This window comes from Hyperoodon ampullatus (genome assembly GCF_949752795.1).
Source record: "Hyperoodon ampullatus genome assembly, chromosome: 11".
NCBI classification, from domain to species: domain Eukaryota; kingdom Metazoa; phylum Chordata; class Mammalia; order Artiodactyla; family Ziphiidae; genus Hyperoodon; species Hyperoodon ampullatus.
Window position 1 is genome coordinate 29,421,900 of NC_136924.1, and position 24,380 is coordinate 29,446,279.

The window sequence follows — 24,380 nt, forward strand, 5'->3', positions numbered from 1 at the left end:
TGAGCACCTACTGTTTGCTAGGCCCTATTCTAGGCCCTGGGAATGCACTGGTGGATAAGACAGACCAAGAATAGGGGCCGATGAGAGAAAAAGTTGGGTGATAATTTAAAAAATTATTATATTAATGATAAATAAATAAACAAGGAATGTATTAGATACAGATAAGTACTGTGTGGAGAATTAGAACTGGCTGATGAGGAGGCTATTTTAGGTTGAATGGTGAGGGAAAACTTCCCTTAGGAGGTGATATTTAAGTGGACATTTGTATGACAAGAAGTCCTCCAACACCATGACGATGTTAAAATCAGGGAAACGTTCTAGGCAGAGGGAACATTGCAGGTCAAGCTCTCCCAGAGGCAGACTCTGAGCCATGCCTACAGGTGGCCTATTAGGTAAGGCACCCGGTATTGACACCATGAGGGGACGAGGGGGTCTCGGGCTGGGAGGAGGCTACGGTAGAGGCTTCAGTGACCTCACAGGGAGTTCTGAAGCCAGGGTGGGCCTCAGAGATGAATTGAGGCAATGGATTCAGGTTTTTATTCCCCCATCTTGCTCATCACTGCAGGTAGTTTGCCCCCAGGGAGAGGGGATATAACTTTGGTGTTTTTTTTAAATTTTTTATTGGAGTATAATTGCTTTACAATGTTGTGTTAGTTTCTGCTGTACAGTGAAGTGAGTCGGCTATATGTATACATATATCCCCTCCCTGTTGGGCCTCCCCCCGCCCCCATCCCACCCATCTAGGTCATCACAGAGCACCGAGCTGAGCTCCCTGTGCTACACAGCAGGTTCCCACTAGCTATCTGTTTTACACATGGTAGTGCATTTATGTCAAACCTAATCTCCCAGTTCATCCCACCCTCCCCTTCCAGCCCTGTGAGGGGGCATAACTTTGGGCGAGGCAGTTCCCATTCTGCTGAGGACAACTCCCCAGGAAGAATTCAGCCTCAGCAATCAGCGTCTCAGCGGTGGAGAAGAACGCCTCAGTCCTGAAAGGTAACCTGGGTACGGACCACAGTATCCTCCACTCTCTCCAGGCTGGACGCAGGCTGGGCTTGTTCAAGGAACTGCAGAAGGTGTCCCGTGTGGTTGGAGCATAGCCAGCAAGGAAGACAGCAGTACAGATGAGGTGGGGGAAGGAGGCAGGGGAGTATGTAAATAGCAGGGAAGAAAAAGTAGGACATTTCTCTAAACTTAGGGACAGAGTCATGCTTAAAACCATGGTGGAGGACATGTGACATCCTATATCAAGTTCCACATGAGTAAACTTTTTTAGACTAGACTTTCAGTATAAAAACTTTGTCTCTCAAAAGGAACTGGATGCACCCTCCACTCTACAAGGGAAAGTGATATAATTTATACCATATGTCCCCTCTTTGCTCTGGCTGCCAGGGAGTTCAGAGCTAAGTCTGATGTTTATATACTTTTTTTGGTTTGTTTTTGTTTTTTGTTTTTTTTGTGGTACGCGGGCCTCTCACTGTTGCGGCCTCTCGCGTTGCGGAGCACAGGCTCCAGACGCGCAGGCTCAGCAGCCATGGTTCACGGGCCCAGCCGCTCCGCGGCATATGGGATCTTCCCGGACCGGGGCACAAACCTGTGTCCCCCGCATCAGCAGGCGGACTCTCAACCACTGCGCCACCAGGGAAGCCCTATATACTTTTTAATATCTTTCCTTTGTCTAATTTTCTTCTTTTTGTGTTTATTTTGTTAGCTTTTTAGAAAAAGGCAAGGTGCAAATAAATTCAACAAATACACATTTACATTTACATTTTATTTTATTTACACAAAATACATTTCCTTATTTTGAAAGGAAAACATTACAGATAAGGTTAAAGTCCACCTCCTCCAGAGCAGCGCTGTTACCAGTGAGAAAGAAATATGTGTGTGTGTGGGTGTGCATACATGCGTGTGTGTGTGTATATATATATATATATATATTTTTTTACTGTCCCTTGCCTATGCATTTACATGCATATGTATTGATAGACGTTTCTGAATTGTGGTTTTTTATTTAGTATTTTCTCCTTTATAAAAAGAATACAGACATAGAACACTAAAAATATTGTTCCACAACCTGTCACACTGTCTTGATCCACAGCTTGCTTTCTCTCCTTAGTCGAATATCCTGAAGCTATACCCAGATTAGTCCCCAAAGAACAACCTCATTTTAACCACTGCACAGAATTTCATGTAAGACAGCAGGAGAATTCAGTTCGCCATTTCCCTCTTAGACCGACATTTAGGTTGTGTCCAAATCTCATCTTTGCCTTTACACATAAAGTCCCAAAGAACATCTTCATGTGTCCCCTCACACACCTGCTGAAGTGTTTCTTCTGTATGGGTATCAGGCAGTGGAAGTGCTGGGCACACAGAAAATGTTAACAGGATTGCAAAATTGCCCACTCTAATGGCCTTACCATTTTATATTCAGCCTAAGTATACAAAATGCTGTTTTTTAAAAAATAGGAACCTAGCTCCACAACACGGCATCTCATCCTCCAAGGCATCTATATCCTTCACGTTGTCCCCTCTCTCCAGGCAGCCCCAGGAAAGGACCTTGGCCTCACCGCCAAGGTGGTAGCCACTGGCCTGATAGTGCCCAGTTCTCCCGGGATGCTTGGCTTGTTCCTGGAATTGGTTTAGGAGCTATTTGCCTCTCTGCCTTCCACCTTGCCAAGAGCCCCTCCCCATCACCCCAGAGACCATCCCCACTCTAAGAACAAATAATACAACAGCCAAGCAGCCGAAAATAAGCAGGGCCACGTGATCTGGAGGCAGTTCCCAGCAGAAAACAGGCAAATATTGTCAAATGCCTTCCGCCAAGCACTTTCCAGCATCCTTGGTCATGAGGTTAGTAAAGCCCAGCCCACTGGGGATGGTGAGCCCTGCTGGAATCCTGGCCACACAATAACCTCTATTCACAAAGAGGATTTCGGCAGGGAAAGCAGCCTGTCTGCTGTCCTGGCCTACTCGCTGCCAGCACGTGTCCACCTCCACTGCCCCGCCCTCTCACACACCTCTCGTTGCCAGTGTCACTCTGAGCTCCTGTGTGCCATCAGAGGGGAGACACTTCCCTGTCTGCAGTTTCCAGGGAAAGGGAGGCCCTTCCCCAAAGGAAGAGGATTGAAGACCAAATTGTCACTTTCGTGGGAGACATTTTCCTTTCTTTTGAAAAAATAAAAATGAGGCTTGGGTGATTGCTAGGCTTTCAATATTTCAAATCAATATGAAACAAAATAAATTCAGTGTTTCTCTTTAAAATGTTCTCAGAGGCCAGAGGTAGAAAATTGGGCTGGGTACTGTGCCAAAGAAGTGTGGTGACGTTTTAGACCCGGCCACAGATGCTAGACCAGACCCACAGGATGTCACCAATACCTGAAGTTGTGCACCCATTTCTGATTTAATTCTTTATTCAACGGTGGCATAACCTTATTTGCTTTCATAGTATGAGTTAGTCCACCTCACTCCAGAAAGGGAGGCTAAACATTTTTAGCTCTGAATGTAACCAGAAGTGACATATAGTGCCAATAGGTGTGACTGTGTCCCGCTAGAAGTCCTCAGCCAGAGATGGAGAAAGGTAGCTTAAGCAGGACAACGTGAAGGGTGTAAATGTCTCAGAGAATGAGATGCTATGTTGTAGAGCTAGGTTCTTATTTTTAGAAAATAGTTTGTTCTGTGAGTGAAGGTATAAAATGGTAAAGCCATTTGAATGGGCAATTTTGCATCCTATTAACATTTTAGTATGTGCATCCACTCCTGGATACTGACATGGAGAAACACTTCCCCAGGTATGCAGGGAGACACATATGAAGATGTTCTTTGCAGCCCTATTTGTAACGGTGAAGTGGAGGTGAGTAGAGGCAGGGAAGAGATGGAAAGGGAAGATTGAAGGGGATGGTTTATGGTAGAGGATGGTGCCAAAATCCCCTCGCTGCCATTCGGGGCCACCAGCGCTCTGGCTGCCAACCTCTAGCCTAGGCCCCGACAGGTGGGTTAGCAGCACAGAACTTGTGACACTCTGCTACTGTACTGCCTAGTTTTTGTCCAAAAAAAAAAAAGGAAGAAAAAAAAAAGAAAAGGACTTGATTAATCAAAAAATGAACAGAGGGATGCCAGAAGCTGGCTAATCCCAGGCCTTTCTGGAACACCAATTTGGTAGCTTGTAGGCAAAGCACAAGATGTGGATTAGATTACTGTAGATTCTGGTCCAGTTGAGTCATTACAGTGGCAGAAATAAATCCCTGATTCAGTCCATGGCTGAGCAGGGACCAAACTTACAGGTTGAGCCAATACCCCTGGTGTGCCAGGCTTACCCCAGCTGATGTTGCTGGCTGAGCTCACTGGATCTCACGAAAACCGGGTAGAGGAGGCAGGATTATTACCCCTACTGGAAGAGGAGGAAAACCAGGCAGGCAACTCAACACAGCAGCTGGTCCCAGTCTCACTCCACCCACGTGGGGGAAATGCCTGACTCCTAAGAAGACCCTCAACCAAGGGGAGGCAGAGCCAGCGAGGTCCTAGGAGAAACACCAGGGACCCACCTGAACTCGTGTTTGTCTACCCAGCAGCAAATTGTGGGCTTAATTGTTGCAGTTTAATAAAATAGATTGGGTGGTTTTTGTTTCTTTGTTTTGGCCTTCTGTAGAATCTGAGCCCACATGAGCCAAATGCCACCATTTTGTACTTATTTATCATCTGGTGGTGTTCTCTCCTTGGTTCCCATCTTCCTTCTGAGAAACTGTCAGCTTCCTAAAGGCGATGGTGGGGATTGCGTCTTCTCGTTCACTGCTGTATTCTGCGCTGCCTGGCGCATAGTAGGTGCTCAGTAGGTAATGCTGACTCCCTGAGCACATGGATGTCAGTCTCTAGCACAGAGTGAGAGCTTTAGAAGCATCGTCCCTGAGTTCATACTCCAAGGCAGGCTTTTCCTAGCCAAGTAGTTTGGGGCAAGTCACTTAGCCTCCCCAACTCTCCATTTCTTCCTCCACGTCATGGAGATAAAGTTACCGATTTGTGGGAGTAGTGATAGCAAATATGAACATCTCTGGCACAAGAGTAGGCGCTTGAAAATATAAATCAGATCTGTTAATATAAACAGGCTTTTCCTTTAAACCCCCAGGTGTTAAGATTTTTAAAAATTTTTTTTTGATCTGTGCAAAAGCCTGCTTTCCTTCCTTGCCCCCAGCCCTCACCCCCCACCCCCACCCCACCCGCCTCCTTCCTGCCACACTGTTACTGACCGTGTTCAGGTCACAGTGCTAGGAACTATGCTGGCATAAATAGAAGTGTGGTTTGGTCCCTGCCTTCAAAGGACTTTCAGTCTAAGATGTGAAGTGTTACCTGAATATTCTGCACTAAGATAGAATGATACCAATGCTTACCCTCCATTGAGTGATGTGCATATGCCAGCTGGAGGGCTGAGGGCTGTGCTTGGATTCTTGTTTAACCCTCACAGCAACCTTGGGAGATGGATGTTGGGTATCGTTTCCCTCATTTTACAGATGAAGGAAGCGAGAGTCTGAGAGCTCAGGTAACATACCTGAGACTGTAGTGCTTGCAAGTGGTGGAGGAGGATTCAGACTCAGTGATCCCTGACTGTAAAACCACTGTCTCTCAGTGAAGCTGTTCGGAAGAGCTGTGGAAATCCCCAGGAGGCGGTGAGAGCTTTAGGAGGAGAAGATGTGTCTGTTCAGTCAAGGTGTTTTCCTCTACAGACATAACTCAGCACTCTACATGTTATCAAATGAATGAATATGTGAATTTGTCAAGAAAGAAATGATTAAGGAGCGATCAGCAGTTGGGGCTGGGTGGAAATTAAGCACAGTTTTGTGGAAGAGAAATTTGAGCTGAGCCTTGAAGGGTGAGGCCCAGCAGAGGGGGTCCCCTCCCATGGTGGGAAGGCCAGGGAACGTGTACCGTAGCGGGGAACGTGGCAAGATATGTTTGAGGAATGGCAGACAGTCCCGCCAGCTGGAGAGAAGTGTATGTGTAGGAGAGTAGGGTCAGAGAGATAGGGGGCCTTGGGCGCCAAGGTAAGGAACTTGAACTTCTGTGAGAGGCAGAGGGGAGCCACTGAAGGGTTTAGACTGTTGTCTGGCTCTGATTGTTTGGCCAGATTTTTTTTCTCACATATTTTGCAGTCTCAGATCTCTCTGATAACCCCAGTAATAAATTATAATGTTTAGCAAGTAAAAAAAAAATCCTGTTTTCTTTTCTTTGGGTAAAATAGAAGAAAAAAGTTTCTGTCCCAGACATGTCTACAAGGACTCGAGAAGTGAAGGCTGGACTGAAAGCCCATGTGAACATATAAGAAAACATAAGTTTAAAACGAGAGCAGAGGGAGAAATTATGCTATGCGCTGAGACATCTGCTCTTCACTGTAAAGCAGTAATGCGAAGCTTCCACCACGTGCCCCCGGATGCTGCATGCTGAAGCCTTGTGAGGAGGTCTTTTAAAAATGTATACTGCAGATAATGACTCATGTTGGCTAGTGGACCGAGGTCATTATCTCTCCATAATAGGATAGGCTCAATTCAAATATGATCAAGTTGTTAAATAGAAGATCAGAAAATGGAAGACGTGGAGAATGTTTTTGTGATCATTAAAAAAAAATATCCAGGTATAATGGAGTATTGTTCGCCATGTCAGACTAATGATGTCCTGTAAAAGTGAGGAGGAAAAGGGGAAATTTCATCAGATATGAAGAGAAATAATTAACTGCCTTTCTGCCATGCCTTGGTCAGGAAGCTGGCATTTCAATTAGCAACTTCGGTACATGCACGGACCCTCTGGAGTTTGTAAGAAGGTTTGGGGAAAGGTGTCATGATGCTATTCCTGTAGAAACTCATCAAGCATCAAAGTTGCCCTTAACTCCAATTACATGTCTTCACTCATAGAGCTTATTAAAATGCTTCATAGTCATAAGCCACCTAGATACCTTGAGGCAAAGAAGCTCCAGTAAGAGAAACAAAACATGGATAAGAATATAGTTATTTAGAAGGCCCTGGCCTTTGGCAGGTACCTGCTTAATTAGCTCAGCCTGTGTGAACTGTGACTTACACCCATATGATTCAAATATTGATAGTTTGTTGCAGCTATGGATTCATTTAATGGGATGTATTTCAAACTTGATCTTGTATTTAATCCTGATTTCTTGACCAGATTTAGTGAGCAAACAAACCATACGAACAACAAATAGAAACTGAGGCACAGGGGGCTTAAGTAAAGTAACCAATGAGGGGGGAGCCAGGAATTTATCTGGGAACCCATGCCCTTTAGCACGACATTTGGAAGCATTATTCCCGCCCCTGTAACTCACCTCCTCAGCTTTTCTTAATCATGGGGATGGAGCCCCCTTTCACCCTTTCAACCCAGTTATGAACTTGAGGACTTCTTTGGTTGCTCCCACCCTCCTCACATCTGGCAGCATGAGACCCACACCCTAGGTGTTATCTTTGCCCTGACAGCCACTCCTTCAATCCATGCTCCATCATTTCCTGCCCTGACTATTAACGTGGCTCCAAACCAATCTCATTTGTTCATTCATTCACTCATTCATTCTACAGGTACTACCTAGTCAGCCACTATGTGCCAGTCTTCACTAGTGTTCCTTGTCCACTCACCATAGAGGTGCCAAGGTGACCATTCCAGAGAATAAATTTGATCCTGGCACTCCTATGCTTTAAAAACTTAACTGGCTCCCTATAATTGAAAGGATCATATGCTTTTTATAAGATGAATTCTGAATGGTTTGAAATGCATGTTTGTTGAATGTGTCCATGGATTTTTCTGGCCAAAATTAATTTTAGAAAATCATTAGTAAATATAAGCAAAAAGCACACAGTTGGTTATGCACAAAGTTCCAGCTTCCTAGATTGTTCTTTTCTATGTATTAAACTGGAAAATATCCCACAACACAGTAGCCTAAAGAGTTGAAGTTAAGCTTTCTAAGGAAATTGCGTAGTGGCACTCTCAGTCGTCTTAAGAGGAAACCTATGAGACTTGGGTTGTTTCTTTTTTTTTAAACGTTCTTTTAGTCTCAATCCATGGCTGGCAAATACAACATATTAAACTTTAAATTAATGCTAGTTACTGTTGTTGATTACATTCTAAAATTGAAGTATAGTTGATTGACAATGTTGTGTTAGTTTCTGGTGTACAGCAAAGTGATTCAGTTACATATATATTAGTTTTCACATTTTTTCATTATGATTTGTTACAGGATATTGAATATAGTTCCCTGTGCTATACAGTAGGACCTTCTCCTTTATCTATTTTATGTATAGTAGTTGGCATCTGCTAATCCCAAACTCCTAATTTATCCGTCCCTCACCCCCCTTTGGTTAACCATAAGTTTTCTATGTCTGTGAGTCTGTTTTGTAAATAAGTTAATTTGTATCATATTGTAGATTCCACATATAAGTGGTATCATATGGTATTTGTCTTTCTCTTTCTGACTTACTTCACTTAGTATGATAATCTCTAGGTCCATCTATGTTGCTGAAAATGGCATTATTTCATTCTTTTTTTATGGCTGAGCAGTATTCCATTGTATTTGATTACATTATTATTATTCCTACAGCATCCTGGAAACACTCGGGTCTTCCTGTCTCTGAATATTTTTTTCAATCCTGTCTGAGTAACACTCCATTGCCTTCTGAAAATAAGACTTTCATAGTAACTCTTTAACTCTGGAGGTTGCTAAACTCTTAGGCCAAGCCATATTCTCTTATGCGGCATGCCCCTCCCCCATGGTTCTTTCCTTTTAGATACTCGTTTACAAGCCCTCTTCTCCACTCAGAGCAGTGTCTCCATCATCCAAAGCTCGAGCCACGTTTGTCTCTTAGCCTTGCTGTTCTCCTTGCCTGGAACCCCCGCCATCTCCCATGGCAGAATACCACAGTGGTTCACAGTGAGACAAACTCTCCCATTTACCAGCTGCATGACCATGGGCAAATGAATTTCCCTCTCTGTGCCTCAGTTTCCTGATCTAAAATATGGGCATCAAATGGTTATTGTGAGATAATGTATACCCCGTGCCTGGCACCTAGTAAGAGCTCAACAGATGCTAGCTGTTGTTGTTGTTACAAAGTTCTAATTCCAGTTCATCATGCAACCTTAATCATCTGTTCCCATCTACACAGTAATCTCTCTGTCTTCCCACATTCCTCTGCACCTGTGGTTGGGGGTTTGTAGTATTTAAATATTCTTATTTCTGTGCATTATTCTCCCCACAATAAACTGCAAAGTGAACGAGGGCATGGATTGTGTCTTATGTCAACACAAGAGCCTACGGGAGGCAGACAAGGAACAGAAAATAGGTTGGGTGTAAGAAAAATAGGAAGGAGTGAGGACTCTGGCCAACCCGAGGGCACATGTAACTCTGGCCAATTGTCACGCGGGAATATGGGCCCAGTGTTGCCAGATCTCAGCCTTTTCAAAAGAAGCCAGAAATCCAGATTGTTATGTGAAATGTCCTGAATTTTTAAAGTTGGGCCAACACTGTTCAGGCCAAACAAAGAATGTTTGTGAGACCCCATTTTGTGAAAGCCGCATTTTTCAGATGACCCCCACGAGTTTGTGCATAAGCTGGTTATTTGGACCTTTGAACTCACTTTTATAGGGAAACAATACTGTGAATGGCATTTAGGGGTCCAGGCTAAACTAGAAGGCTGATCCCCATTCACACCAGCCCCGAGGCTTAGGATAGTCCTAAGAAACCTAATCTGTATGTGAAACCATTTTCCCACAGGGAAATACATTTAGAGTTCCAATGTATGATGTTAGAGACACATAGAATGTAAGCCCTTTCAGGACAGGGCCTCTGTTTTGCTTACCACTGTTTCCTTAAAGTCTAGAACACTGCCTGGCACTCAATAAATATTTGTTGAATTGAAGATTACCTGTGTCTTTATCCACCTGTCCACCACTAATCTGTTCTCCACGTGCAAACAAGGGCTATCTTGCACACCATGGTTATCCCCAGCACCTGTTGGGTGATAAGAGATCAGTAAATATTTGTTGAATGAATATATGACTGACACAATCTATCCATCAGACATTTACTGAATACCTGCTGTGTGCCACGGAGTCTGTTGGACTTTAAAAATGCAGAAGTGAATCAGACACCACCCCAGCCTCAAGGAATTAGGTTGCCTAGAAGGGATTGCATAAACTATTTCCTGGAACACTTATAAAAATTGTCAGGCATTACTCAGGGTTCCCCTTCCCAGAAGACAGGGGAGTGGGTGAGACTACCTGGGACGGCTCAGCACAGGCATCTTCATTTATCCGAGCGTTCCTCAGGTTGTCTGGTCCTCTGCGTCATCCATGGGGTTTGGATATGAAATGATGGAACTGATTTTCTTTCAACCACATGTTGCAATGAGCCGAGTGAGCACTGCCCTTTCAAGTGGGCACCTCGGGAGGCCGTGTCCTCATTCCACTTCAGTTACAACAGCGCTGGACCACTTCTTTGGCAAGTGCCCTCAGAGAAAGTTAGAAGCCACTTGAGGACATTCATTTCATTGTTTTAGCATCATGCCTTATTTTTGAACCCCTAGAAAAACAGTTGGGAGAAAAGGGTTATTCCAGTCACTTTAGCCCTCAAACTTGGTTCCAAATGACTTGGGGTTGTTTCCTAAAATCCAGTTCACAATCAGAGGAGAAATATTTTCTATTGGTGAGTTTATTGAACAGTGTGTGCCCCACACTCTGAAGGCAGCGGGGCCCAAAGAGAAGTCCCCAAACTGTCACGTGCCCCAGCAGTTTTATTGGAAGAGATGTTTAACCTTCCAAAGTGTCCATGACAAAGGAGCCTGATTCTTTTGGATGCCTACATTCTTCTCTTTTTAACAGTGAAAACTTTTATATTTAGAATTAGCCAGCTGGACTCATTGTAGATGATCCCAACTTTGTTGGCAACATCCAAAGCATCATAGTCAGGAGCCAGTCAAACATATGCCTTCTTTTCTCCATCAGGCCTGATCAGGATGTTGACCTTAGCCATGTCAATGTCATAGAGCTTCTTCACAGTCCGTTTAATTTGGTGCTTGTTGCCCTTGACATCCACAATGAACACCAGTGTGTTGTTTGTTGTCTTCTGTTTTCTTCACGGCTGACATGGTGAGGGGAAACTTGATGATTGGGTGCCTACATTCTGGTGTTTGGGTTAAAGAGGGAAAAAAAAAACTGTATCTAGTTTACTTTTATGTTCCCAGTATCTAGCACAAATTCTGGACATCTTGAGTGCCCAAAAATGTTTTATGGAGCAGAAAAGTGGATGATAATGAGGTCTAACACCTACTAAGCTCTCACCATGTGCCAGGTCCCATGCTGATGCATGTCACACGTTACATCTGATTGACATGACAACCTTGCGAGGTGGTTACGGTCAGTACCTCCAAAAGGAAACTGAGGGCTGAGGTTAAGTAACTTACCGGAGGTCACCAAGCCAGCAAGTAATAAGGCTGGGATTTGAACCCAGATGGAAAAGTTCCTACCCTGAAACCCTAACCTATAGTCATTAAGAAGGTAATGGGTGTAGAATCATATAATCCCAGTACAGCAGGGAAGGTGAGCCTAAAGGAAACAAGCAGTTCAACTCCCTGCTGTGGTCATATAACCTCCCTCAGTCAGTGGGTTAGTGTCTGTCTAGCTGTCCAGCCTGCGCTGGGGCATTTGTTTTCCCAGGCTGTCTCACTCTGCTGCTCTTGTTAGCCAAGAAGCCCCAAGATTTTCACACCTATCAGGAATGGCTACACAGTGGGTAGCTTGGCTGAGGGGGGCACCCGCAATATCCTCTATCATTTTTTGGAGTTTGGGGGAATCTGATTCACCCCGAATGTGGTCAGGCCAATGACAACACAGAGGAAAGGGACTGGGAATTTGGACTGAAAAGTGACCTGAGGTCATACCCAAAGGGACCAGGGGTCTGATCCTGCTAACCTGCTAACTCCGTTCCTGACCTTAGGCAGATTGTTTTGTCTTCGTGGGCCTTGGTTTCCCCATCTGTAAGAAAAGAGTTATTTCTCAGGTCTGCCCAGCTCTAGAGGAGGACAACGGATCCTTCTTTCTTGGGTTTGTTCATTGGGCTTTTATTTCCCCAGGCTGGAGGAGAACTATGAGATTGCAGAAGGGGTCTGCATCCCTCGCAGTGCCCTCTACATGCATTACCTGGACTTCTGCGAGAAGAATGACACCCAGCCCGTCAATGCTGCCAGCTTTGGAAAGGTGAGTCCAACTTCACCAGGCTTTTTCCTTTTCTTCCCCACTTCTAAGTAATTTATGCACAGTTCCTAATCATGTTTTAAATCATTTAATTTTTTTTTTTACGTTACCAAGGTAAATACTTTGGTTACTTTGCTGTAAAAATTTCACAGTTGTTAACAGAGTAATACCAAACCAAAACAGAGTAATACCAAAGTATTAAATGTTTCAAACAATTCAGACATGTTGTAAAGTAAAAGTGAATGTCTACCTTGAATTTCCTTGGTACTTAATTTGTAGACAGTAACTTCTTTTCTCTGAGCAGCAAATATTGAACTTGCAAGTGTGTTATGTGTATGTCAGTGAGCCTGGGACAGGCAAACTGCTTGGCTTAGTAATGTGAGAGCCTTAGAGAAACTGGGAAGTGGCCTTGTATCATAGCTTGGAGGTCTGGGAGTCCTCAGCTGGGGGTGGTACTGTTTGTAATATCACTGCAGGCCTGACTGTTCTCTATCCACTTATGATTAAAATACATCCCACACTCAGGGCTCTCTCTACAAAAAATCATTACCATTTGTCATTCATATTCAGCTGGCCAAGGAAGGCTATTGGAACTCTATTTAAGACTCATCATGTGTTTATTTGATAAAGATCTAGATTTTTTTACACCCCAAAAATATTCAATTTAATTTGAGTCAATACATCTAAACTCTTTTTCCTTTTATTAGCTTCTTTTTCCTGTGTGTAACGATTTTTCCACATCGGCTAATAAAAAATAGGCAAGCTTGTCCTGCACCACTATTCCTTACCAGTTTTCTGAGTGCAAGCGTAACAAGGACTGAAATGGCAGGAAGGGGTCAACGTTTCAGAAATTCCCTTTTCAGATCCTCAACAGATAAATCATCAGCAAGAAAAAACAAAGGGCAATGTTAAGCCTGAGCCAACCACCCCGGAGAGTCTGAAACTGAGTGGCTGAGAATTGGCTCCACTCAGTAAATGGGAAGATGCTCTGTGGTGACTTAGGAAGGGAAAAATGCTTGTGTGATGGGTTAATGTTCCTTCTCCAAAGTGAAAAGAATTTTTTTTAAAAATCAGTGGTGAAACCACCTTTGCTGTTTCATTCGTTAATTTCTTCAGCGGGGCAGTGTTGGCTGAGACTGACTGTGTGGCAGGCACTGTGTCAGGCAGTGGAGACTCAGAGGGACCCCGGTATGGGTCCTGCTGTGGAGGGGCTCCCAGTCTAGAGAAGGGGCACTGAGAGCCCCTCAGCAGTGGGAGAAGGAAGAGCACAGCAGGAGTGTATCCCTGTCCTGTGTCTGGGGTCCTGGAACATTCTGTTGCATCTACACGCTCCCCCCCAGAGGCCGAAGTGGAGAGTCAGGTTGGGTGAACCAAAAGACCAAGAATCCTAGCTCTCCTGGACTTATCACTTAACCTCTCTGAGACTCAGTCCTCGCAGCTGTGAAATGGGAATTAACCCCTGCCTTCTTCCTGGGATGTTGCAAGATTCACCTGAGAGGGTGGCGGGCTGATGTAGGGTACTGTACACTCAGTCATCTGGTTGCTCAGATATTTAGTAACACCTACCATGTGCCATTACAACTGTTATTATGAATTTTCCATGAGATGCTTGTGCACAGATACAAATAGCCATTCGTTAGGTTAGATTCTGAAACAAAAACAAAACCAAAAAACAAAAAAATTCAGCATTTCTAGAAACTCCAATTTGCCTGTGTAAGGACCTTCTATTCCTTTTTCTCTCAAATTCTTTTGTAACCCTATTGTCAGCTCAGGGTTTCCTTGACCTTGTGATCTAGGTAAAATCAATTTAACTCTTCCTCTCCTCCCAGAATCCCAGTTCCATGCCTATTTCAAGTCTCAAATCTGCCCCCAAGAGTTTAGCAAGTCCCAGGGTGTTTGCATCCTCAGGGTCACCTTGACTTGGGACTCCTCTTTCTGCATATACCCGCTCTCTCCACATCTGTGCTATTCAGTACAGTAGCCTCTGGCCACACCCAGTTGTTTAACTTAAACAAAATTAAAATTCAGTTCCTCAGTCACACTAGCCATATTTCAGACGCTCAGTAGCCACATGTAACTAGAGGCTACCATATTGGACAGTGAAAATAAAACATTTCCATCTCCACAGACAGTTCTAGTGGACAGCCCTGTTCTGTACCATCATGAGCTAGGGATAAAACTCAGGGTCCTCTTTGCTTTGCACAGGGCAGTCCACAGAAAGCGTCCGTGTAGACTAAAGCGTCCTAGGAGACTGAAGTGTGCAGTGGTGGTTTACATCCCAAACGTGGTCCCATGGAACAGACGTCCCCCTCCCAAAGGGCTCCCTGGCCCTCCCCCTGCCAGTTCCCCACAGCTGGTTGTGCCCTCTCTGCTCTGCTGCCTCTCCTGTCCTCCTCGACCGCCTCCTGCTGCCCCCTTGCACTCTCCCTCTCCTTCCTTCATGGGACAACCTCCACCAAATTTCCTCTATCCTCGCTTCCTGCTGACATCTATGCCCACAAGTCACATTTAATCCAAATGGCTTTTCAGAATATTTTCCCAAATAATAAGTTTCCTCTCTAAGAAGAATTACAGTGCCAGATGCTTCCAAAATAGTCATTTAAAAAGGCATCCAAGGGTAAGCTGGGACGAAGTGAGAGAGTGGCATGGACATATATACACTACCAAATGTAAAACAGATAGCTAGTGGGAAGCAGCTGCATGGCACAGGGAGATCAGCTCGGTGCTTTGTGACCACCTAGAGGGGTGGGTTAGGGAGGGTGGGAGGGAGATGAGAGAGAGAAGGGCTATGGGGATATATGTATATATATAGGTGATTCACTTCATTATATGGCAGAAACTAACACACCATTGTAAAGCAATTATACTACAATAAAGATGTTAAAAAAATAAATAAATAGGGCTTCCCTGGTGGCGCAGTGGTTGAGAGTCCGCTTGCCGATGCAGGGGACACGGGTTCTTGCCCTGGTCCGGGAAGATCCAATATGCCGCGGAGCGGCTCGGCCCGTGAGCCATGGCCGCTGAGCCTGCGCGTCCGGAGCCTGTGCTCCGCAACAGGGGAGGCCACAACAGTGAGAGGCCCGCGTACCGCAAAAAAAGAAAAAAAAAAAAATTTAAGTAATTAATTAATTTAATTAAAATAAAATAGATAGCTAGTGGGAAGCAGCTACATAGCATAGGGAGATCAGCTCGGTGCTTTGTGACCACCTAGAGGGGTGGGATGAGGAGGGTGGAAGGGAGACGCAAAAGGGAGGAGATATGGGGATATATGTATATGTATAGCTGATTCACTTTGTTATAAAGCAGAAACGAACACACCATTGTAAAGCAATTATACTCCAATAAGGATGTTAAAAAAAAAGCATCTGAACTCTGTCTTATCTTCAGTCCCAAAGCAAGGAAATACTCTAATGGAAATAAAAGCACAAATGCAAAAGCTCTCTGCAGCTGCCTTGCCATGGATTTCAAGTGCACTGGAAATTGGGACTGTCCTTCCAGCCACGGAGGACAGAAGGTACATGCTGAGGGTTTTCGCATTGAGCTTGTTGAATTGAAATCCCAGACACATTTTCCCTTCCTGAGGGCTCCCAGCACACTGCAGCTGCCATCTCCTTGAGAGAAAAAGGGACTAGTTCTCTAAAACCTTGGAGTGTAATCGTGGACAGTCTTCCTTTGAGCCGATCCGTCCAAACTTATGATTCATCTCTGAACTTTTAACTCAGAGCAGGCAAAGTTCACTATTTCAGCTTAGGTTTTAGAGAAAAATTAGATTGGTGTTTGTCTTCCCACCTGGCTTGCAAGTGGGCCGAAGTGAAACGGACATCAGTGGTAAAGCTGTCCCCATGGCTGGGGTCCTGATCTTGGTAAAGGGGATGGCAGCGATTGCTTTGCTGCAAGTAAGATCTGAAATAAAAATCCCCTCTCCAACACCGTGGGCAAGCTCCCAAAGCACTAGCTCCCAGTAATGTTGTATTGACTTTGGGTCCTGGAATTAATTTCGGAATTGCAGAGCATGCTGAGGCTGCTAGCTGAACTAACTTCTTGTGCCTGCTTTTGCTGTTGGCTGGGGTGATGAAAGGTCACCCAACTTGGAGTCACTTAACTTTTCAGAGCTCCCATTTCCTTACCTTTAGATGGGAAGTATCCCAAATTACTCTAGGGATAAAATGAGACAGTGCTTATGAGAATGTTTTTTAAAACTGTAAAGTTCTCTATCAATGGAAGAAATCACTATTTTCTAAAATTGGCTGCATTCCGTTCTAACTCCTCTATCTTCTTACCATACTTTTTCTTTATAGCACTTATCACTGTCTGAACTACTATATATATATGATGTTACTAATATATATGTATAGTTATCTATATATTGTAGTGTTATCTATATATTTTATTACATATATATAATTATTAATACATGTAACTAATAACTATGTAACATATATATTTTTTAGTTGCTTGTGTTTTGTCCATCTCTTTCTCTAGAATGGAAGCTCCACGAGGACCTTTTTGTTCACTGTGCATCCCTAGCCCCCAGAATAGTACCTGGCACATAATAGATCTTCAGATATTTGAAGATTGAATGATTTATATTATTGCTGTTTGCTAAGAACACCATGAATCGTTTGACATATGGCAATTTGTTTAAGCCTTATGGTCACCATATGAAATTGGCATTGTATCCACTTTCCATTAGTCCATTTGCTGAGTTGGGATGAACTTGTTGAGGTGCCAGTGGAAACTGGTTGTATTTTCACTTACTTTAAAGAGCTGCCTTCAGAGTCCTCTGTCCGTCCTTCCTGCTCTGCCCTCTGACAACATCGCAGGGCAACCCCACAGCATCAGACCGTGATCAGCCATCATATCAGTCTTGGCTGGATAATTAAAACTCATTCTCAGCTATGAAAAAGCCCAGTTCTGTCCAATGTAAAACTTCCGTCTCACATGGAAGTCAGACCTCCCCTCATGATGCCTCCGAATTTGCTCTGTGAAAGGGAAGGGGGGACTCTTTCTCTCCTCTTCTGACTCCTCCAGGGTCGGGGGAGGGGACAGTGGGGGAGGGTATCTAGAGGAAAGGCAACAGGAGTCTTTTTGACCAGCTGGTGCTCTCTGAAGGCTCCTCCCAGCTATCAGTGTCCTGTGCTGTGATCGTCGTCCATACGCTGGGGGAAAGGGGTCCAGTGGTGGGTTTGTGGGGAGACCCCCTGGATCTCTGTCCACACTGGCTGAAGGGCTGTGCTTTCCAGCTGACCTTCCACTGCCCACCGCTCTTGCTTCTCCGCTGAGGATTCACCCTGTGGCTCTGGCCTTATGCTGGAGTGTTCTGACCAGCTCTCTGAATGCCTCGTGTTATGCTTTTATTCTTAGAGAAGCCCAGAGGAGCCCCCACGAGTGTGACGGGTATGGAACAGGCTCACCTTGGTGATGTGCAAACAGAAAATGGCTTTGCTTTGTTCCTCAACCATGTTACAGCCAAACTCCCTTCCCTGACCCCTGATGGTTTTGTGGCAGGTTTAATAGCTTTTCAGTTATTGATTATAAAAACAAGCCTCAGCAGACGTAGAAAATGGACTTGAGGACATGGGGAGGGGGAAGGGTAAGCTGGGACGAAGTGAGAAAGAGGCATGGACATATATACACTACCAAATGTAATATAGATAACTAGGGGGAAGCAGCCACATAGCACAGGGAGATTAGCTCAGTGCTTTGTGACCACCTAGAGGGGTGGGATAGGGAGGGTGAGAGGGAGGGAGACACAAGAGGGAAGAGATATGGGGATATATTTACATGTACAGCTGATTCACTTTGTTATACAGCAGAAACTAACACACCATTATAAAGCAGTTATACTCCAATAAAGATGTTAAAACAAAAAACAAGCCTCTTTTCAATAATTTAGGTGCTCTTGTAGACACTAAAGTCCAGTCCAGTGCTCTAGTTGAAACCTACAGTCTCTCATCCATTTGAAGACTCCTCCCCTCCCCGCCACCTCAGGACTGACCACGTGTGGCCTGTGGACCTGCAGTGGGGGAGGGGAGAGTGGTCGGACCTTCTGCTCTTCCCTAACCTTTCCCTCCTGCTACTGGTGCCTCCAGGCTTGTCAGGGTGAGAAAAAACACTTCCAAAATGATACCCCTAGTTCTCCAGCAAAAGCAGTGAAATAAATGTTTAGAGAGCAACGGAACTGTAAATTGAAACAAACACAAGGTAATATCAGAATTGGCCTACACATGACATCATACTCAGATAAATTACCCAAGCTTATTAAAGACAATTCTTTTTAACAGATATTAGAAGTGTCTAGCTATATCTAATTATGAATGCAGCACTCACAGATGTTTAATAAAATTAATAAAAATAGCCAACAATTACACAGTGCTTTCTATTACCTGGCACTATTCTAAGCACTTGACATATGTCAACCTTGTCTAATCCCCCAAACAACTCTATGAGGTAGAAACTATTATCCCCATTTCATACATGGGTAAACTGAGTCCCAGAGAAGTTAGGTAATTTGCCCAAGGTCAAACAGCCAGTAAGTAGATGTGTGACTCAGAATGTGACCCTGAGAAGTCTGGCTCTAGAGTCCATGTAGTTAACTGTTTCATTTACACAGAGCAACTTATTTTGGGGGTACGGTCCGTATGTGTAGAGGCAGGTTTTGTGTAAACAGTTGTCCTTTTGACTTTGGTGTTGTCATTAGCAGTCACCTGGACACCTCCATATGATCAAATTTGGGAGTGAAGTCTCGGCCTCTCTGTCTCTCGGGGTCAAGTGTGCTGGTCACTGCAATTGAGAAATTTCCCCTCAGATCTTCCCCCCAGGGTGTTCCAGGCACTGGGAACCCCCCTGCCAGTATTTCCCATTCTGCTTCCTCCTCAACACTTGGGTTCACCCAAGTGAACCTTAGGTATGCATTTATTAGGTATGCATTTATCTCAGGAGATGGGAAATGGAGTCCTCTAGGGGAGGAGGCTGCAGAGGGGCATATGCATGTGAGAAACTGCAAAGCAAGATGGCAGATGTGCCCCCTGAGCTATGAACACCCAGGATCGGAGGGACGCAGAGGAGGAAACTGCTGCCTCCTCGGGGTGGGGAGTGAGGGCAGCCTGAGAACCAGGTCAATCCCCGAGTACCTCTAGGTGCCCAGTATTGCCTTCTCCTAACCTGCACACTTGCGAGATCCATGGAAGCTGAAGTGAGTGTTTCAGTTTCACCAAATGCTTCTTTCTCCTGCTTTTCCACTGGTCTTTTGGAAACTAAAAACTCCACCTGCCCAGAGATGGAGCGTTACTGTGCTTAGCAAGAGCTAAGCTTTTTCGGAAAGAAAAACTGGACCTCAGATTTCTGAGCTAAGAGAATCTCTCTTACTAATTGGATTGCTTTCCATGCATTTGTAACAGGCATTCTGGTGGAGGATTAAAGGCAAACGAATGTCTTCTTCCACAGACTTTTACTGAGGGTCCACCATGCGCAGTAGGCGGGGAGTTTCCAATAACGCCAGGTTTTGGGCCTTGAATTTGAGGATCTATCACTGTTATTCTCTGTGTTACCCTGGACAGGTCCCATTTCCCTCTCTGAACCTCAGTCCCTCAATCTGTCACGTGGGGAAGTTAGTCTACAGAGGTGCGAGGACCTTTACCATATGAACTGGAAACACTTTTCAACTAGAAATCATAATGACAATAACACTGACACTCTTTGCCAGGCACTGGGCCAAGCCCTCTGCACATATTACCTCATTTAATCCTCACACAGCCCTGTGAACTAGATGCCGTTTTTTGTTCCTGTTTAAAGATGAGATAGCTGATTCCAGGGCCCCTGGAACCTTTCCTATGAGGTAAATCCTGGGTGGAAATCAGAAGGTGTATCAGTTAGGAATTGTATTGGGGCTGTGTGTAAAAGACGCCTCTCCTCATTCCCAAACAATGGCTTAAATAAATTTGTGGTTTTACTTTTCTTCACATAGAATAAGTTTAAAAGAAGGTAACCTATGCTAGTATAACAGCTCTATAAGAGCATCAGGGACCTGGGCTCCTTCTCTCTCTCCGCTCTGCCATTCTTAGCAGATGGCTTCTAATTTCTAGGTCACCTCATGGTCCAAAGTGACTGCTGGACAACAAAGCCCAAATTCCAGATAAGAAGTAGAAAACTTCTTGGGTGTAGGGAGAGAAAGGTCAAAACTCCAGCTGAGTCAGCTGTCTTCAGAAGCTTTCCCAGAGCCCTGCCCAGTGATTTCCCCTTTTGTCTCACTGTCTGCCCTTGGCTGTCAGGGAGGCAGGACAATGTAGTCCATCGCCTCCTGGAATAAAAAATTAGAGTTTGGTTAGAAAGGGAAAGGGGCAGACAACTAGCCATTTTATCCACGTACGGGCATTTCAGAAATCCACGTATCCTTTTTCTTTTAAAAAAATGAGATCTAATTGACATCTAACATCGTATTAGTTTTAGGTGTACAACGTAGTGATTTGATGTATGTATGTACTGCAAAATGATCAACACAATAAATTTAGTTAACATCCATCACTACACAGAGTTACACATTTTTTTTTCTTGTGATGAGAACTTTTGAGATCTATTCTCCTTACAACTTTCAATCATACGATACAGTATTGTTAACTATAGTCAGCATGCTGTACATGACAACCCGTGACTTATTTATCTTATTACTGGAAGTTTGTACCTTTTGATCACCTTCACCCATGTCTCTCCATGTGTCCTTTTATGTGTCATGACTATAAAATGGAACCCAGGATCCTGAGAGAGTGCAGGGTGTACTCTCAAATGTGGAGCCCATGGGAGGAAGCATAAGTGCACCAAGTGACTAGCTTAGACTGTGTGGGGTAACATGATTTACGGTCAAACATTTGTTGAGCTTGTCAGGAAGAGGCTGATTCATGGATAGGCAACTAGACAGCTGTGACACAGTGCGACTTGAATACGTGGGGAGGCCCTTTAATCTCGCAAATACACCTCCCCCGAAGGCTTGCTGATATCTCAAAATCCTCAGTTCCTTTCGTTTAAGTCTGTGGAAATGCAACTACAAAAGAGCAGGATAATTCATTAATACTTACCAGTTACTAACACCTCACTGTAAAGAAGTTTAATCTATTAAGGGAACTTAGAGATCTATTGGTGAGACCTTCTCATTTTCCAGACAAGGACGTTAAAAGTCAAAGAGATTGAGTGGGCTTCCCAAGGTCCGACGTGTAGTGGCTGGATCTGAGGGGAAGGGGGGAGACCAGTGGATGCCACCTGCTGGGCAGGGACCCCCCTCCCCCACCCAGTAAGAGGTAGGGAGACAGGAGGAAGGGAATCTGGGGCGGCAGATGTACTTGTATGAATTGAATTTATTTATATCCTGCCTCTTCCCCATGAGGGCTTGAGGTACTTAGCCATTTGGGCTGTGGGTGTTGCTTCCTTGAATATGTGGCTCCTTCCTCCCCGCCGCCCATGCTTGAGCAATGCAAGAAACAAACAGACAGGGCTTCCCTGGTGGCGCAGTGGTTGAGAGTCCACCTGCCGATGCAGGGGACATGGGTTCGTGCCCCGGTCTGGGAAGATCCCACATGCCACAGAGCGGCTAGGCCCGTGAGCCATGGCCGCTGAGCCTGCGCATCCGGAGCCTGTGCTCTGCAACGGGAGAGGCCACAACAGTGAGAGGCCCGCGTACCACAAAAAAAAAAAAAAAAAAAAAGAAACAAACAGACAGACAGGCAGACAACAGTGTTCTGGGGACCTATGCTTCTGTCAGCCACGTATGCCTGGAACAGAGATAAGGCTAAAGGTTCCTCTCATTTAACATGACTGCCCTCTTCCTCAAGAGCGCTCACAATCTGCCCTGACCCCAGGTTGCTTGCGCACCTGTGGAGGGACACAGAGGGAGATAAAAGTACTCTTGAGGCATCTTTAGGATTCTTCAGGGATGGTCTTTTTTCAATTTGCAAAGGAAAAAAATTAAGCACATGGACAGTTTCCTTCTACTTTAAATTCTTGCATATGTTTTTCTTAACCCTTAGTATCTGCTGTGATGTCAGAATGTCTGATTTCACACCAGATTCCATATTTTGTTATTTCACACGTCTTTAGTGATGTGCAGTGTAAAAGCTCAGAAATCAAATTGTGTGGGTTTGAATCCCAGCTCCACCATTTACCAGCTGTGTGAACTCAGGAGATTTCTTAATAGCTTTGAGCCTCAATTTTCTCCTCTGTAAAATGGGGACATGGTACCAACCACCTGAGGACTGTTGAGATAATGACTGTTAAAAGGGCTGCCTTAGCACAGTGCCTGGTAAGTATAAACACTCAATGCACTTTAGCTATAATTATGATTTCAGTTTACCGTCGCAACATTTCATGACTTTAATGCATCATGTTTTTAATATATCATCACTAACATATGAATGTTTCAACCTTTCTAGCTGCTCTTCCTTCTGAACAATTTGGAGAACAATTGTTCTAAAAATTTCCCACATCGCACACATGCTACCCTCACCACCCTCACCCTCTCGTATTATCATCTTCAGAATTATTCCATTTTTGACTTAACCTCTATCTTATGTAACTCACCACATTCTAGCTAAATGGGTGTATGATGACTGTCTCTCTTCTCACACTCACAGACATGACACATCATCCCAACATCCCAAGGACAATACTGGGCTCACATATGGATTTTTGGACTTCTTGGAATTGTTACCCACGGTACTTATCGGGGGCAACAGATTGTTACCTCTCTAGCCATGGGGGTTTTCTCGGAATCCTTCATCAATCCGTATGCATAATTTGAAATTCCATTTCTGTCTCATTGCTCTAGGTGTAAATATCTTGTAATTTTTAAAAATTTCTTTTGTGGAATTTCCTGTGGAACCTGCAGTGGGGTAGAACCCACCTCAGCCTCCAGTGCCTGGCCCCCAGTAGGTGTTACTCCTCCCAACATTGTTAAATGGATAGAGTTATACCAGCATAGTAAAATTACTCTGGCAAACACCCATTTCAAGATGGTAGCATTGAGGGAAAGTGTTTAGGAAAACTTATTTATACTACCAGGCTTAATTATTTTTTCTTCTCTGAAAAAGGCGCAAAGTCTATTGCCAACAAAGAGAGTGAGTACCCCACTTTCAGACTTAAAGTTGTGACAATTAGAATTCCTTTAACCTCTTTCCCTAACCATTTCTCTCTCTTGTTCAAAAAATTGTTGTGTGTGTTTTTTAAGAGAAGGCACAAGTACTTGCCATTGTACTGAATTTATAATTTCTTGCTGTTTGAAAAGCCCCTTTTCTTTTGCCCATACCCAAATGACCTCTGAAATAAGACCGGGAGCTCTTGTTTTAAAACTGTCTTAAGCATACTTGATTCTTTGTATACATGAGTTTGTCTCCCTCAGAGTGTGGGAGAATATCCATTTATTCCATGACACTGGAACTTCTTTTGGATCATTTCTTGTTGGTGGCAAATCTTTGCCTACTGAGGGTGGATTGAATTTTTGGGAACAACCAAAAGCCTTTTTTCAGAGCGTCCCTGATGACTAAGTTTGGAGATCAAGCTAGATCAAGACCATACGACTTGGGGTCAAAGTCAAACAAGGCCTCTCTGTAGAGTAATGAGGCCAAGTGGCTTTGCTTTGTGGCTCTGAAGGTGTCTCTTGAGGTGACACCCACAGAGAATGCTGAGGGTTTCATGCACAGTCAGTGGACACTTGCTGGCTCCCTTGGGTGTCGGTGAAATTGATGAACAGGAGACAGTGGAACTGGATCCCTGCTGCTTCTACTCGCTGGCGTCTGTGAATCCGAGCAGCCTGTGTCACCCTAGACCCCAGTTCCTCAGTTGTGAAACGAGGACTATCATATTCTCCTCCAGTGTGGTTTTTAGGATAAATTTAATACCGAGAGTAAAATACTTTGTCTAGTGCATGGTGCCCACTGATGCCCAATGGGTGTCAGTTCCTCTTCTCACTCTTCCCCTTCCTTATCTTAAATGAGGCCTGTGGTTTGAAGATGCCATTTCAGGAACGTTTGCCCCAAACTCACTCATGTTTCTTAAAAAACTACAACCACAAAATTATGTCAGGGTAGCCTGCGTGCTGAGTTTCCTTCCACCTGGAGCCATGTGTTTAATGGAGAGAAGAACGGACGGAAGAAATGAATAACCTGACC

General features: G+C 44.4%; 1 protein-coding gene across 1 annotated transcript in view; it reads left to right on the forward strand.

Moving 5' to 3' along the window:
• Positions 1-24,380, forward strand: part of RFX4 (regulatory factor X4) — a gene marked incomplete at both ends in the record, with an annotated part of 170,671 nt that overhangs the window by 57,989 nt on the left and 88,302 nt on the right. Inside the window, one exon of the mRNA XM_079714121.1 lies at positions 12,108-12,231. Coding sequence (XP_079570247.1) covers positions 12,108-12,231 — 124 coding nt within the window. The remainder of the gene's footprint in view (positions 1-12,107; positions 12,232-24,380) is intronic.